This window comes from Neolamprologus multifasciatus, chromosome 23 (assembly GCF_963576455.1).
Source record: "Neolamprologus multifasciatus chromosome 23, fNeoMul1.2, whole genome shotgun sequence".
Lineage (NCBI taxonomy): Eukaryota > Metazoa > Chordata > Actinopteri > Cichliformes > Cichlidae > Neolamprologus > Neolamprologus multifasciatus.
The window spans coordinates 27,529,823-27,544,794 of NC_140460.1; the positions used below are offsets into that span (position 1 = coordinate 27,529,823).

The 14,972-nt window shown below is 40.1% G+C and overlaps 1 protein-coding gene across 2 annotated transcripts in view; it reads right to left on the reverse strand.

The window, feature by feature from the left end:
- Window positions 1-14,972, reverse strand: part of filip1l (filamin A interacting protein 1-like) — a 101,692-nt gene that overhangs the window by 6,386 nt on the left and 80,334 nt on the right. For both annotated transcript variants that reach the window (XM_085150769.1, XM_085150768.1), the window contains exon 5: window positions 1,863-4,698. In XM_085150769.1, coding sequence (XP_085006895.1) covers window positions 1,863-4,698 — 2,836 coding nt within the window. The remainder of the gene's footprint in view (window positions 1-1,862; window positions 4,699-14,972) is intronic.

Sequence of the window (14,972 nt, forward strand, 5' to 3'; positions counted from 1 at the left end):
TTTTTTTTTTGATTTTTTTTCCAGAATTGTACTTTACATCTTCTTTCAACTGCTGCCTATAAGGACTGCCACACGGGTCTTCTGTCTCCTTCTCATTCTGCCCTTTTCCATCATCTTCTCTTTACTCCGACCCTCATGTGAGATTGAAATGTTCCCAACCTTTTTCAAGCCTGCATCACATCATCATCTATTGAGATCTATTCATTTAAATCGAGGTTAAACTTAATCTTGTTTTCACATTTAATTATATAAAAATGTATGTTGTTAAAATAAGTTTTCAGCCAGTTGAATTATCATTGTTTAGGCGAGTTTCATCTGAGTGTCAGCTATGTTTACCGTTAGCCACTGCTTTCATCTGACCATTTAGGAGTTATAGTTAGCTTATTAGTAACAATAAGCCATTACTTTAGGCTACAGCTCCAATTAGATGCGGAGTATTAATCTTTATATGTGAAGTATTTGTTCACATTTATGTCCCTTTTATATTCATCTATAATTAAAACTATATATAAAGTTTTTGTGTTGTGTTTTTTCAGAGAAAAAGAAAAGTCATGACTCCCTACATTTTTTTTTCTCAGTGGACCTAATCCTCATCTGTGTATGATGTATTTATTGCTTTTGGGTTTCTGTTTGTACTGTTTATCCTTTACGGTCATATGAGTTTTAATGCTTCTATTCATACCTATTCAGGTACACTCAGTCTTCCCACGTAATCCATTGTCTCTGCACATACACCCGCAGGCTTTCTTGTGCTGTTACCCCTGGTTTGAAATCACTGTAATAAACACTGCTGTAATCTAGCAGGTACCCTTTGCAGTGCTGCATACACGATTGATGCTAAAAGTTTTCATGGTCCAGTGAATATGTAAGATTGTTTCAGTTATGTTTGAAAAACCACTGCTGAAGAACAACTGCGGCCGTTGCATTTTTAAAAGTACAAGACTCACCTTCCACAGCAGCTTTACAGTGCGCTGCACTAAGGTTTAAAGGTTTTAAGCAGAGTTTCCATTATGTCATTTAAGAGAACTCCCAAGTTCACACAACTGTGGTTTTCTTTCTCAGTTACTGGGTTTCTGTGTCCCGAAGAAGAAACTATGACATCAGCTTATGATTTTAACTCAACCATGTGAGAATCCCTGAGGGGTTTTTGACTTTGCTTTTGTGTCATCTGGTCAAACATAAGCACTGTGTTTTTTATTCTGAAAAATCTTCCACTTGAGTCTAACGGAAAGTGATCTGCAGACATTTTGACGTTGACTTACTGGATTCAAGTCTTTAAGTGTTAAAACGTTACAGTGCATGCAGCACAAATCAAATCAAAGAGCTGATTTTAATCTATTGGCATATTCCCACATTATATGTCTTTTTAAAAAGAAAAAATTCAAAACATGCTGGATTTAGTGAATAAATGAAATAGGCAAGCATGGATGACAAACTAAAACATACTTCTTTTTGCACACTTTAATTCTCAGGAAAGAAAACAACTTAATAATAATGCAGTATGTGGAGTATGAAGTATAAAAATTGGTACGATACATCAGTGTGAATAGTCTGACTACATGGCAAATGTGCCACTGAGTACAATACAGTAAGTGCACTTAAGTTAAAACCTTGTGTTATGTCAGATTAATTCAAGTTCTAGTGCTTTATTTTTTCATGCAGGCACACAGTTGTTTAAACTTTATCACACAGAACCAAGCAAACCAACAAAAATGAAAAGTAAAACATTCAACCGTTTAAGCTCAAAAATGAAGCAAATCAGACTTTTTTAGGGTATAGAGTTGGGGTATAAGAGGTATCTTATGGGCAGGATGGGATGGAAGGTTTTGGAGGTTATCAGGTCAGTTGTAGGCATTACTTACTGTAATTTGTGATGGCCTTTGGATTGGGGTGGAGGTGGGCTTAATCATGATGCTACTTGTGATTTTGCTGTTGGCTTTGACAGTAGGAGAACTGCAGTTTGCAAGGACCTGAGTCCTTTGTTCTGGAAGTCCAGGCGTGTGGCATGGACTCTGCGTTTGGGACGAAGTGCTGATGCCCTGAATGAATGGGCTCCCTAAGTGAATGTGGATTTTGTTGTCCTCTGTGGTGATGACGTTGGGCCCCAAGCTGGGGGACCTCTGGACCTGCCAGCTGTTCTGCCTTTCAGGGGTCACGCGGAAGACGGCGTGTCCTCCAACAACCTCGACTGGCTCCGTGGATAAGGAGCGGTCTGGGGTGCCTGTCATCACTGATACTATTTGTATTGGTGACATGGCTCTGTCTGGGGTTACAGAGCCACAAGAGTCTGGGGTCATCGCTCTGGAGTATGTAGCCATAGTATAAGGTGACAGGGCCCTATCTGGTGAACATGGCTCATCAGACGCAGAGGAACTCTTAGATTTTGCTGTTGGGGAAATGGATTTTGCATTAGGGGATATAGATGCATTCTGGATGATGGTAATTCTTTGTTTGGGTGGACCCCCGCTTGTGGGTATGACAGCAGTGCTGGTGAATGACTGGGTGTTTTCTGTGGTTGGACTGGTGATCTCTAGCGTTGCAGTGTTGTGTCCGTGGTCAGGTGTCACTTTAATATGCAGAGGTTGCCCAGGACTGTGGGTCAGCACAACGTCTCCAGGCTGAACATGGCTGCCGTTCTGCCGCGGTTGCATTTTTCCATTGACCTGATGAGGAGCGTCTTTGTTCTTAAGGAGTGGGCCTCGTGCTCTTTTCAGGTTGTTGTTAAGATTATTTACATTATTGATAATCGCGGGGCTACATTTGGTGAGCTGCAGCTCATTGCTGTAATTTGCATTTTCTTCCGGTTCGTTCTCGTCGTACAGCTTGCCGTTCACCACTGCACGTTCCAGTGGTGGCATACCCTTGTAGTTGGGAGACATGAAATCAAGTGGGTCTGTCTGAACCTCCTTAGTGGAAACATGCAGGTCTGAAAAGCGCCTGCCGTTCATTCCTGGGCGAAGGCTTTTGCTGAACCGTCGGTATCTTTCCAGCTCTCGAGTGAGCGTCTCCATTTCTCTGGCCAGTTCTTTGTTTCTGACTTCCTGCTGGGTCAGTTTTCTCTGCAGTGTCGAGTGGTCAGTTTTCATGCGGCAAATGGACTCTTCTGTTCCCATGTATTCATGAATCTTCTCTTTCAGAGCTGCCACCTCTCTGGTCAAATGGCTGGACTTGGCCTCCTCTTCCTTAAGGCGTTTGTAAAGGACGTGCTCTTGGTTGCACTCTTTCTTTTCAACCAGCTGGTACTTCGAAAGCTCTTTTCTAGATACTTCCAGCTCTTCCATCAAGGCTTTAGCTTTTTCTTGCTCGTTGTTAAATCTTTTCTCCAGCGATTCAAACGCCTCTGTTTTTAATGATTCGCCTTCCACCACTTTCATGTCTTTTAACTTGCGTCGGAGGCGTTCGACTTCCTGGGTCAAATCTTTTACTTTGTTGTCTTCTTGCTGGAAGCGGTTAGCAATTGGCGTTTTGATATTCTCCTCTTTAGCCTTGTTTCTCAGGTATTCTCTCTCTATTGTCTCAAGTGATTGCAACCTTTTCTTCATCAAGCTTATTTTAGACTCCAAATCGTTACTCTTCTCCTCCTCAGCTCTTAACCTGGCCTTCAAGTCATCCTTTTCCTTTGTAACACCGCAGATTTTCTCCTCAAGCTCAGCCTTTGATCTCAGTGCTTTCTTGCTTTCGTCAATAAGCTTCTCTGTAACTGATGTAACTCTGTCCTGTTCAGCCTGCAGTTTGCCTGTGCTGTTCTGGACTTTGTTCTCCATTTGCTTCAGCTTCTCTGCCATTGCCTTTCTCTCATCCACCAGCATCACTGTGAGAGTCTTTAGCTTGGTGAGATCTTCCTTCATAGTCAGCTCTGTCTTTCCCAGCTGGCTTTCAGCAGCCTCCAATTCTTTGACTCTGACTTTGAGGACTTCCAACTCACTGGTCAGAACCTTTGACACCGACCTCTCTTTCTCCAAGTTGCTTTTCAGTGAGCTGCATTCTTGTTTGCTCTTGCTGAATGCATCCTCTAGTTTCTCCAAGTCCATGATTCTCTGATTCAGTTTGTCCACTTCAGCTTTCAGGCACCGGTTTTGGCTGGCCTCTTTCTCCAGTTTTTTGTTGAGGTCCCTGCATTGGTCCTCCATTCTGATCAGCTCTTCATCCTTTCCCTCCATTTCAAGTACCCGTTTTCGTAACTCTTCAAGCTCTGACATGAGACCAGAGTTTCCACACTCACCACGGCTAATTTTGTCTCTCAGCTCTTGCAGTTCCTCCTCAGCCCTGCGCAGGGTTTTATTGGTCTCCTCCAGCTCATCAAGCTGCCTGCTCAGAGCTGAAAGCTTCTGACGCAGCTGCCTGTTTTGGGCATCCTCGCTGGTTAATTTGGCAGTCATGGCTTCCTGTTCCTGATGGTATCGACTGGCTTGGTCACGCAGCTCAGCCTCCAAGCGACAGACCTTTTGCTCCTCTTCCTGCAGACGAGCATTAGCTGAGCTCAGCTCTTCCTGGGCTTGTGAAGAACTGGCACTCAGTTCTTGAACTTTAGCTGTCTGTTGATTCAGCTGCTCGGTAAGACGCTGCTGTTCATCCACAACCATCAATGCAAACGACTTGAGTTTTGTCAGCTCCTCCTTGAGGCTTGCCACCTTTTTGTTGTTTTCTTCGTCTTTGCGTTCTTGGTAGGCCTTTTCCTGATCAATTAACAGCTTTAACCTGTAATAAAAGGAAAGAAAAAAAGTGACATGATTTTTAGGAATTTGATTAGTTAGCTTTTTTCCTGAGAAAAGTACGTCATTTAATTAAAAAGCACAAAATATAGAAAAAAAATGTAAAAATAGGTGTTAATTAATTTTTGAAACCTTATATAGGTTGATATTTCCTTTTAATATTTACCTTTGTATTTTGTTGTCTTTTGATAATTTCTCAATTATTATTTATTTATTTTTTGGCTGCTTAAGTCTTCCATAGAGGGTAAAAATAGAGCATCCTAAACCTAAATATCTAAAATGCTAATCCTGTTTATCCACTAATATTATATAAGAACACCCCTAAAGGAACTCTACACCCTCACTGTTGTTATCCATACAGTCCAGCTTTCCAAGCTCTGACACATCATAAACACTATTATTTTCCCAGCATTTCTAAGGAGGAATAAAGTTCTTATGTCATGGAAAGTTTAACACATAATAAAAAAAAAGCATCACTTTACGTTCTGAAATACCTTTGGTTAATTTTTGTTCCCTCAGTGCCAGCTAATTCTCATATGCTTTGGAAACCTGAGTTCCTACTCTAAATAGTGGGTCTTAAGTTTAACAATCAGTGAATTTCCGAAAGTTTCCACAGTGGGTGAGGGGGTAGCGTAAGACCTACGTCCCCTGTCAGAAAAGAGACACACAGCCAAATGCTGACCTCTGAAAGTGATCATCTGACTGGACAACATGACTTATTGCAAGCACAATAAAATATGTCTGTGACCCACTTATAATCTAAATCTGAGGCCTGATTGTTAGCTCATAGAAGGAAATAACTGCATCATTGCACAAGAGCAAATCAGGAAATCAGGATTCAAGCAAAAATGAGAAACACTTTAGAATGTAAACTTTTTTAATGTCTGTCACAGCTGACAAACTGACAAAAATAAAATAAAATCGGAAGCAGTCTGTTTAAGAAAAATAAGACCCGACAGGGTAGCATATGTAATATTTATATTTCCACAACTAATGAAATCCCATATTTTTATACTATAGAATATGTGTGCCATGTGATGCAGCTGTAGTCCCTTAAGTACAGTGTGCAGCCAGGGTCAAGGCGTCTGGCACATGCATGCATCACCAAAGTGCCTACAGCCCCTGGAGGAAATATGTTATGACTGCTGAGTGTGCTTCTGCCAGGCGTTTCCACACAGATGGCCCACTGGCATGGAACAATCCTTTAATTAAGGGGTTCCTCTACTACCAACCCTCCTCCCCCTCACTAAACCCACCACCACCTACCCACCCTGCTTTTTTTTTTTCTTATACTTTTAAAGGAATTCCCCCTGCTTCCAAAAGCAATTAGAGCTCCGCAGGGTTTATTCAGAAGACCCCCCCCCCCCCCACACACACACACACACACAAATTCCACATGTACACTTGGGTTGTGGGCCATGATGTAAGTGTGGTACAGTAGGGTGGGTCACTTCTACAGCAGTATGTCATTTCTTTCTTCAGTAGCTGCTAAAGGGCAGTTGGATTTAGGGGGACACATGTAACTAGATCCATGTGCTGCTATTACATAGAAAAACACCCAACAAAGTACATATAAATCTGTATGATTAATAATAAGACCTAATTATTAGTGTGGTTGTAATGCATTATGGGAGGAAATCTTTTTATGGACAAGAAAAAATAAACTTATTTATAGTAAATTATGTTGAAATTTTCTAACAAAGATGTACCATTGTAATATTGGGTATAGTCAGAGTAGAGCATTGCACTAGAGGTGGTTAGATCAATCCAAATATTGATAGTATTGATAGCAACGCTGGTATCGGTATTGTATCGATACTAAAGCGCCAGGGTTGATACTTTATATAAATATAACTCTAACATACACTGTGAAAATTGTCTGAACCTTTCTGTTTCTTATGTTTTATTTGCTTATAGCACATTTAAACAACAGAAGGTGACCCAAAGCGCTTCAAAGACAGGCACATTTACATTCCAAGGTGCTAAAAACACCCAGTTTCAGTGCTAACTAATTATTGTAGAAAGTAAAAGTCACAGTGATTTATTGGTCATTAACATATGTTAATAATTTCCAAACTGATGAAGATTCATCTCATAAATCATGACACCCTGCTCTATCGGTATCGGTATTGGTATCAGCGATACTGACCCTGTATTTGAAATCCGAGCGATACCAAAATTTATAGCATCACACAACACAAGATTGCACCATCCTTTATAGTTTAGCTTTTCATGGTAAACTCAAAGTATATTTACTCAAATAATATACTTTAGTACCATTTTTTTGAAAAGGTTCCCCGGTATATTACTTTAAACTTCAGTCAATTACATTTATACAACTACAAAAGCTCTGTTCACTTTTACTACTTATATTCCAGTTTAACTTAAAACAGAGACAATCTACACATTTTGATCTATTCTGGTGAAATTACATGAAGAAGTTTAAGTTATATGGTGGTATATATTAATACACACTTACATGTATGTCAGTTTAAAAAAATGATTTATGTCTTGAATAAACTACTTTGATTTTTGCATATAGAGGATTGATATGGCTGCTATGCTGGGGTTATTAGGTGGCATGGTGTTCAACAGTGTATTAAACACATCTCTAATCATACTTTTTCATTTCAAGGTATCTGATAGCCCCAAGGACTTGCACTTTTCTGTCTGGGTTTTATCAACATAGCTTGCTCTTGTTTTTAATCCTATCTCCTACACATGTTGATTGCAAATCAAGCCCAGGACTACAGAGTGCTTGCTAGTGGTGTCATCAAAATACTTATCGCCTCATTAGGAGCCATGCATGTGCTGAAAGGTTGCGTTTGATTAGATTATGCATGTGAAAAGCTGCAAAGCAAAACTCCTCTACAGCAGGCAGACATGTCCTTTTCAAACCAGTCTGTAATCACTATTTATTTAATCTCTTATCTCTGTCCCCACTGTTTTCCTAGTGATGTCATCGGCGAAAATAGAAAGATCAACATACTTTGTTCCCTAGTATTACTGGAAGCTCTGTCACTCTGGCTTAAAAAAACAAACAAAAAAAGTTCTGAAATGGATATTAATCCAAATTACTGCATGCAAGAGAACTTTGCATTACTAAAGACAAATTCTATCTCCTTTGTAGGACTATATTACTCTGTGCCTGATGTACTCTGTGGTACAGAAAAAAATCTTTAAATCAGAAAATTTGTTCCCGGACTTCTTCTCATCAGGGACACACAGAGAGATGAATGTAATTGGCCAACAGAGCAACATCTGAGACCATTTTGGGTTGTTAGATATAATTTAGAGCACACTGCGTGTTGCATGGATGGGGCAAAAACAAACATAGTGACACTTGGTGAAAAAAAATACGATGGACTTATCTCTCGTGATGTCACCCATTGTTCCACACCTTGAGCTGTCAACGTTGCCATATTAGCCAAAGCTTTTTTTTGAGCTAGACGTTAGCTTTTATTGATAAAAGGGTGGATGGCTAAGTTAGCAGCTAATACTAGCTAGCTTGGTTAGCAAGCTGCATTCACAAAGTGTAACACAACAGACCCATATCAGCTAATTAGTGTAATTAGTGTAGTTAGAAATAATAGAGTAGTAAAATTTCCCTCAGCACATCTGAAGGACAAACTTTTTGGATGGTCTGTACCATAATAATCTAATATTAGTCAGATAATTTATTAAAATGCAACATACATACAGTGAAGAGGTCCAGTTTAATGACTCAAAGTAGTGGATGAGGCTTAGCAGACTCCGATCAGCTTCAACTACCTGCGTCAGGGAAGCTCAATTGTCCAGCTGGATAAGTTATTAAAAAAATTATCCCACTTAGAGTTGTTATGAGAGGGGGAAACTATCCATAGAGGCCAAAACCTTTTTTCTTTTTCTCTTTTTTTTGGGTCAAAGTTGAAAACATGTTTTCTAATGCTTTGGTCTTCCATTTTAAAATTGGAGCCTTCCATGATTGACTCCTTTGTGGAGCCAACCTCAGGTGGCACCTAAAGGAAGTACAATCAAACTTTTAAATGATGGTTAGTAGCTCAACCTACCTGCTGTCACCATCTAATTTACTGCAACACACAAATGTGTGTTGCATTTTTTCAGGGCTACATTTTGAACCCCATCACGCTACATTTTCAGCATTGCAAGAGTGTAGCTCCTTTACACAGAGATCTGTGATTCTTGAAAAAAGAGCTGGTCACATAACAGTTTAACAGCTATCACTATTATTACTCATGGAGCAGCCTGTGCAAACTTTGCATCAGGTACTAATTTCATTCAGAGCGGTTTCCCCAGGAAGACAGATGCACAGTCACCACTGTCAGTCGTTAAGTGTCATGGAAAAACAAGTTGTGCTGAGTGATTTAGTGTGTTAGGGTCCTTGAGTGGATATCTTAATGTTATATTATATTTTCCTTTTCTCTCAAATGTACGATAACATGAATGCACTCAAAGAAAAGGAAACATCCAGTCGGGAACTCTCAGCCAAGTCCATACGGGAGACACACTAGCACACATTACAGCTTTGCCGAGGGCTTCCCTCTGTTTTTATGCTGGAAACTGTGGCTCACCCGCTGTGTGTAAAGTGCCGCTGTGCCTCCTCTGCGGGTTGCTGTGCCATTTCCTCACCGCAAGCGATTAGGTCATGTATGTATAGACTAATATATCCTGTGCACATACATGAACATCTCCTCCTTCTTTAACAGATGCTGGTGTGACAACAGTTCAAAGGGAGGACACTGATTGATGAGGTCCACGGACTGTATTTAAAATCCGCACAGGCCTTGTGATATGCCCCCAGAGTGCAATCAAAACGTGTGATATATGTTGTTCGGGTATTTATTAACTTCCTGCTAGTGGTATTATGATTAATAACATGGTGTGAACCAAACCTGGATGTGACTCTCCTGAAACATTCGGGTCTTAAGCACCAAAACTGTTTTACTTACTTTAAACACAGCTGCTGTTTTATACAAGGCAGTTAATGACATTACTCGTAATTTCAATGGGTATGACTTGAATTAATATAATATACTTATTACTATCATCACAGAACTATGCCATCTGCTATTGCACACACACTCAGTCGCACACAGTCATTTTTCTTGTTGTTACACATGGGACCCAAATATTTGTGTGTAATTCAATTAGGCGTACATTGTGTACTAATTTCTGCTTATTATGTGACTTACATAGTACACAACCAGGAACATTTAGGACCTTACCTTAGATTTCCCTGTCTACATATTTTAGTTGTCATATTAAGGGCTCCTTTCCGATCATTTCTATTAAATTCATTCAACTTTTATAAGAATTTCTCAGCAAATATACAAAAAGATACTTGGGGATTAAAACCCCCACAATGGTGTCTAATTAAGTAGAATCTAATGTCTTAATTTTCCTATGCAGCTGTTTTAAAGAAGACGCATTTCAGATGTAACTATACAAAATATAATTTAAAAGAACAACCAGAATGACAAGATGCAAGCCTGAAAATATGTGTGTGTTCAGGCTCATCAAGGGAGCAGCTCTTTTAAAGTTTTGAAAGTTCTTCTCCTCAAAGGCAATGTTTTGTGTGCCTACCTGTGCCAGCGGCTCTCTCCCAGCTTTACAGCCACAAGCTCATGATCAACTTGCCGTACAACACCCGGGCTCTCGGCTCTCCCGCTCTCTCTCTGATTCTCAGACTCTTAGTAGCAGTAATGTGGGCATTCCTGCAGTCAGACCAAACAATAAGGGATGTGCTCCCTGCCTATGGACCATTACATCATCAACATGTCCTTATATGGAGCTTTGCATTACAGAGGCTCACAAGAAGGGGGTGTGCTTGCTCGCATGTGTAACTGCGCTTGAGCAAGCCTGCTGGAGTAACTGTTTAACTAAAGGTTGTGGCACAAAAAACATAAGAAGGGAAAAGGTATGCCTTGTCGTATGTAATGTGTGAAATATCTGCACGGTCTGTCAGTGCTCTAGAGGCCGAACAGTAAGCGAGGACAGATGAAGAGTTCGAGTTACAGTATGTCCTTATGGGTCTTGTCAGCTTAACTCATTTTTTCAGCCAAGGGAGAAGAGGGGGAAAAATAATCAGCTTGCAAAGTTAATAAGAGATTCTTGGATGCGGATTTGTAACTGAGACCAGTGCTGGAGAACATGACAAGACTTGTAACGCATACTGTATCTTTGTGAAATGTATACACAGCCCACTCCTAAGAGATCCCCTGGCATTTAGTCTCTCAAAAAGTTTGTTAGTGATGCTGATTAAGCTCAGGGAGTGTTTCCCTTATAGCCACCTAGTAGCAGAACCTGTTTAGTGTCATGGAGCGGTGAGCACAGTTAGTATGCTGTATTATGGAAATTCGAGTTAAAACCTATTTAGTTTCAAGTATATTAGAGTGATGAAAAAACATAAAATGTAGTTTCTTCTCCCTAGGCAGTGTTTTTGTGCACATAGTGGCAGATTTAGTTTCCAAGTACTGACCTGTTCTTTCAACAAACACGGCCCATTATGTCAGCCAGGTCTTCTTTTTTTAAAAACTTTTAAGCACTATTTGCAATTTTTCATAAATGTCAGATGTATTTCTCCGCACATGCTCAGTGGGATTCTGTTAATTCTGTTGAAAAGGAAAAGGATCGCTTGACCCTAATTTTGAAGTTTTTTTTTTTTTTTTTGGGGGGGGGCGGTCTGTACCAATATGAGTAGATTTGCTTGACTTACCTAATACGATGCCAAAACAAGTCTTGTTTTTTGTTTGGTACATTGTGTCAGTATAAGCATTTATATAATGTTATTCATTGCAAACATCTGAGCAGACGGAACAAAGTTGATTTCGCAACAGCAGTTCCAGCTATCTTAAATAAACATGTGTATTTCAGCATAAGAATGATAATACTTTGGATATTGTTGTATGCTGAATTGAACACATCTGGATGCCATTTTTTAGGTGCTTCGCTAAGCTGGAAATATCCCTTTCCTTTGTCAGAAAAGCACTAAAGAATCATTTGCATATTGCCTTTTTTTTAAATCAATTATCACCCCTTATTCATCCACCTACAACACAAAGCACTTCCATACCCGACTCTTACTGCTTTTCTTATCAATGAGTAAGGGTGGAGCTATTGAAGTATCTCATGTGACATCATGTGGGCAACTGATCAATAGTTGGACATGATACAATCACCGGTTGCTAGGGGAAAATGTGTATTCACCAACTGATTACAGAAGTTCCGGGGCATTGCTGGCTGTCATTGGGTAAAGAAGCAGTACCAAAAACCTCCTGTAATTGGTTTTGTTGTTAGAGGATTGCTGAGATTTCCTGTAGTTATTTCTCTACAAATAATAACTATAAGCTCAGCTGTAATAAACTTGAAAAAGTGTGACAAAAACTGGATTCGCCTTGCATCCGATTTTGGACAGTTTCACTACAGCTTGGAGAGTGGCTGGGCAAGTCAGTCAGTTCCACTCAAACTACAACCGCAGCAATATCCCAGCACCCAAAACAATCACTGGGAGGATTTTACCAACTGGTTGGGGAATACACGTGCCAGGCGGTCAATGACTGGCCTGTAGACCTGCATGACTGGGGTCTTATTCACTCGATCCTATATTGTCACCATGATTCTCACACTTCAAAAATGGCACACAAGCTAACATCGTGTGGTTTGTGGTCACATGTCTGCAAAACCTCAATTGCAGCAGCTGTACTGGTCACCATCTTCCACGTATAGTTGTCCTGTGCTTGTGGGCACCCTCCTTCTTCAGCGCATAAGGATAGACTAGAGCGCTCGATTTATATGCTGCCTATGTTACCTAGGGTAGGGTAGCCAACATAGTGTAGGGTATCATGAACATTTGTTCTGGCTACATTCCTAGTTTCATTTGAAACTTCAGGTTATTCATCTAAAATAGCTATGCTAATATGGTAGCTGCTAGCTAGCATACAAGATTTTATCATGACTGCATATAGCCTAGTATAAGTAAGTTAGTAGTGTATTGATGTACTTTTCTTTTCTAAAATTAACATATTTTGCTCAGTTTATATGTAAAAATAAAAAAGCAGCTCATTAATAAAAACAGTGTGTGTTGCGTGTGCAAACTGTATTAAATACAGACAAAAAGTGGGACTATTATATAGTCCCACTTTTTGTCTGTGGGACTATAGTGAGGGAAACTTTGGTTAAAAAGCAAAGTTTCCCTCACTGTAGGTTTGTCTGCGGTGGATATATAGTGGTTTGATGGCACAACAAAATAAGAATGATTACTTTACATGTAAGAAGCTTACATTTTACAAATTTGGAGCGAGCTAGTAGAAGTTTTGTTCTGTGCAGCAAGAGTATATTGAGATTGAGATGCAGATAATGTTCTTGAGTCATAGCCAATTAATAATCCAGTCATTTGTTGTTTAGTCTCATGCAGAAATAGAAAGAAGGCTTAAGTAAGATGATTAGATACGTAATTGGATATCTGTCTGTTTTTAGGCCTGCTTTTGATGATGGGGGGGTTTTAGTATTACAATTTTCCACACTTAGTGGGCTGGTGTATTTCGAGTGATCTGAGTATGGGGAGAAATGTCTCTTATACACATCAGAACTACTTTCTCTAGTAAAATAAACTTGTGTGACTATGGTCATATGTTTTTATTAAATATGAATCTGGAGGCTGGAACATAGAAACTAAAGCAGCCATCATGGCCCAGGAGCAAACAACATCTGCTTCCCAGCATATTTTTCACAACTTATTTGCTTATTTATCTTCTCAAAATCCAAAGTATGAAGATTACACATTGGAGCTCTGCCTTTGGACTGAGCCAGGTTATGAGAAAGTCTGAAGCAACGGTTGGGTGGTTAAACATCTTACCTGTGTGGTGAAAAGTGGCTTTAAGCTAATGGCTCCACAAACAAAACAATGGCTTTCCACACTGTGATGTAATCACAGCTTAAGTCAGCGCACATCAGTCTTTATCCGTGGCGCATTGTTTGGCTCATAACGCCAAAGTCTTTATTTTTTTCCTCATCGGGGGTGTTCTCACCTTACTCTGAAAATTCTCAGCCTTTAACTGAAGACAGAAGCCACAGTGTGTCACCTATTGTCACATGAGGGGCGCAAATTTAATCTTTAAGTGAGGTTTCCCAGTTTTTTGTGGGAATAAATGTGCCCAGTATATTCAAGACAATAGGAGTGATGACACTTCAGGAGCATTTCAGCGAGTGACATAACTAGCTCCTGACAAACATGGTGCGAGAACGGCAGGGTTTCATGCTCGGTGTAAGGTGACAATGCATGGCAGACAGCAAATGAGTTACATAACAGTTTGTAAAAACACAAAGCATGTTCTACGAGTACGTGCTTCAGGCAGTCGCAGTTATAAGTGATTCCAGCTGTGTAAGGGAATAACGAGGGCAAGAGTCTTCCTGTCTCCTGCCCACTAAATACAATATGTCATGGCTTCACAATGGCTGAGGTCACTGTTGCTAAATGTTACGAGCTCTGCCAACTGAGCTGAAGGAACTGGATTTTCTGGGTAAATTTAAAGCGACAGTAGGGCAGGATTAATATGTTAAAAATATGACCATGTTAAACTTACTTGATGACCAGGATACAGATTAAAGGCTCGCAAGTGTTCAATCTACACGCCCATCTCACTTTATGACCCTTCCTGTCAGCTGAACGCTATGCAGTATGAGGAAAAGTCGGTACTGTCATTTATTTCTGGCATCACAGGATGTAATTGTGACCATGCAATAATACTGGAAATGAGGCTTTTACATTCAAATTGAGTTAGCGTTCAAGGCCACAAGCATCTAGGAAGCGTTTTAACCAGAGTCTGGACAACTTTAAGGCCGGAAATGTAAAACCCAAACTTTGTCCAGTGGCGTATTCCAAGCAAAATTCAATTTAGCCGATACAGCGGATGCCAGCATACACAATCTGAGTCGATGTCTGTTCATTAATAGCGCACGGAGCAACGTTCGTGAGTCGCAGCGGGTGCCAGACACGACTCACGAATTCCTAAAAGGAAGTAAACTCAAAACATTACAACAAGTTATGTTTAAAAAAAGAATCCAATTAATCACAGTGTTTTTTGACCAATTGGAGGAGACTGTTGTTGGAGGACAACGAATGAGGCTGTGTGAAAAGTCTGTGCAAAGAGTGCTCGTAGAAGCCAAAGATAGCATGTCTTTCAGGTCACGAGGTTCCTGTGCAAACACACAAAATGTGATTTTGTTTGGTGTCTTGAACAGGTTATATATCACCAGCTAAAA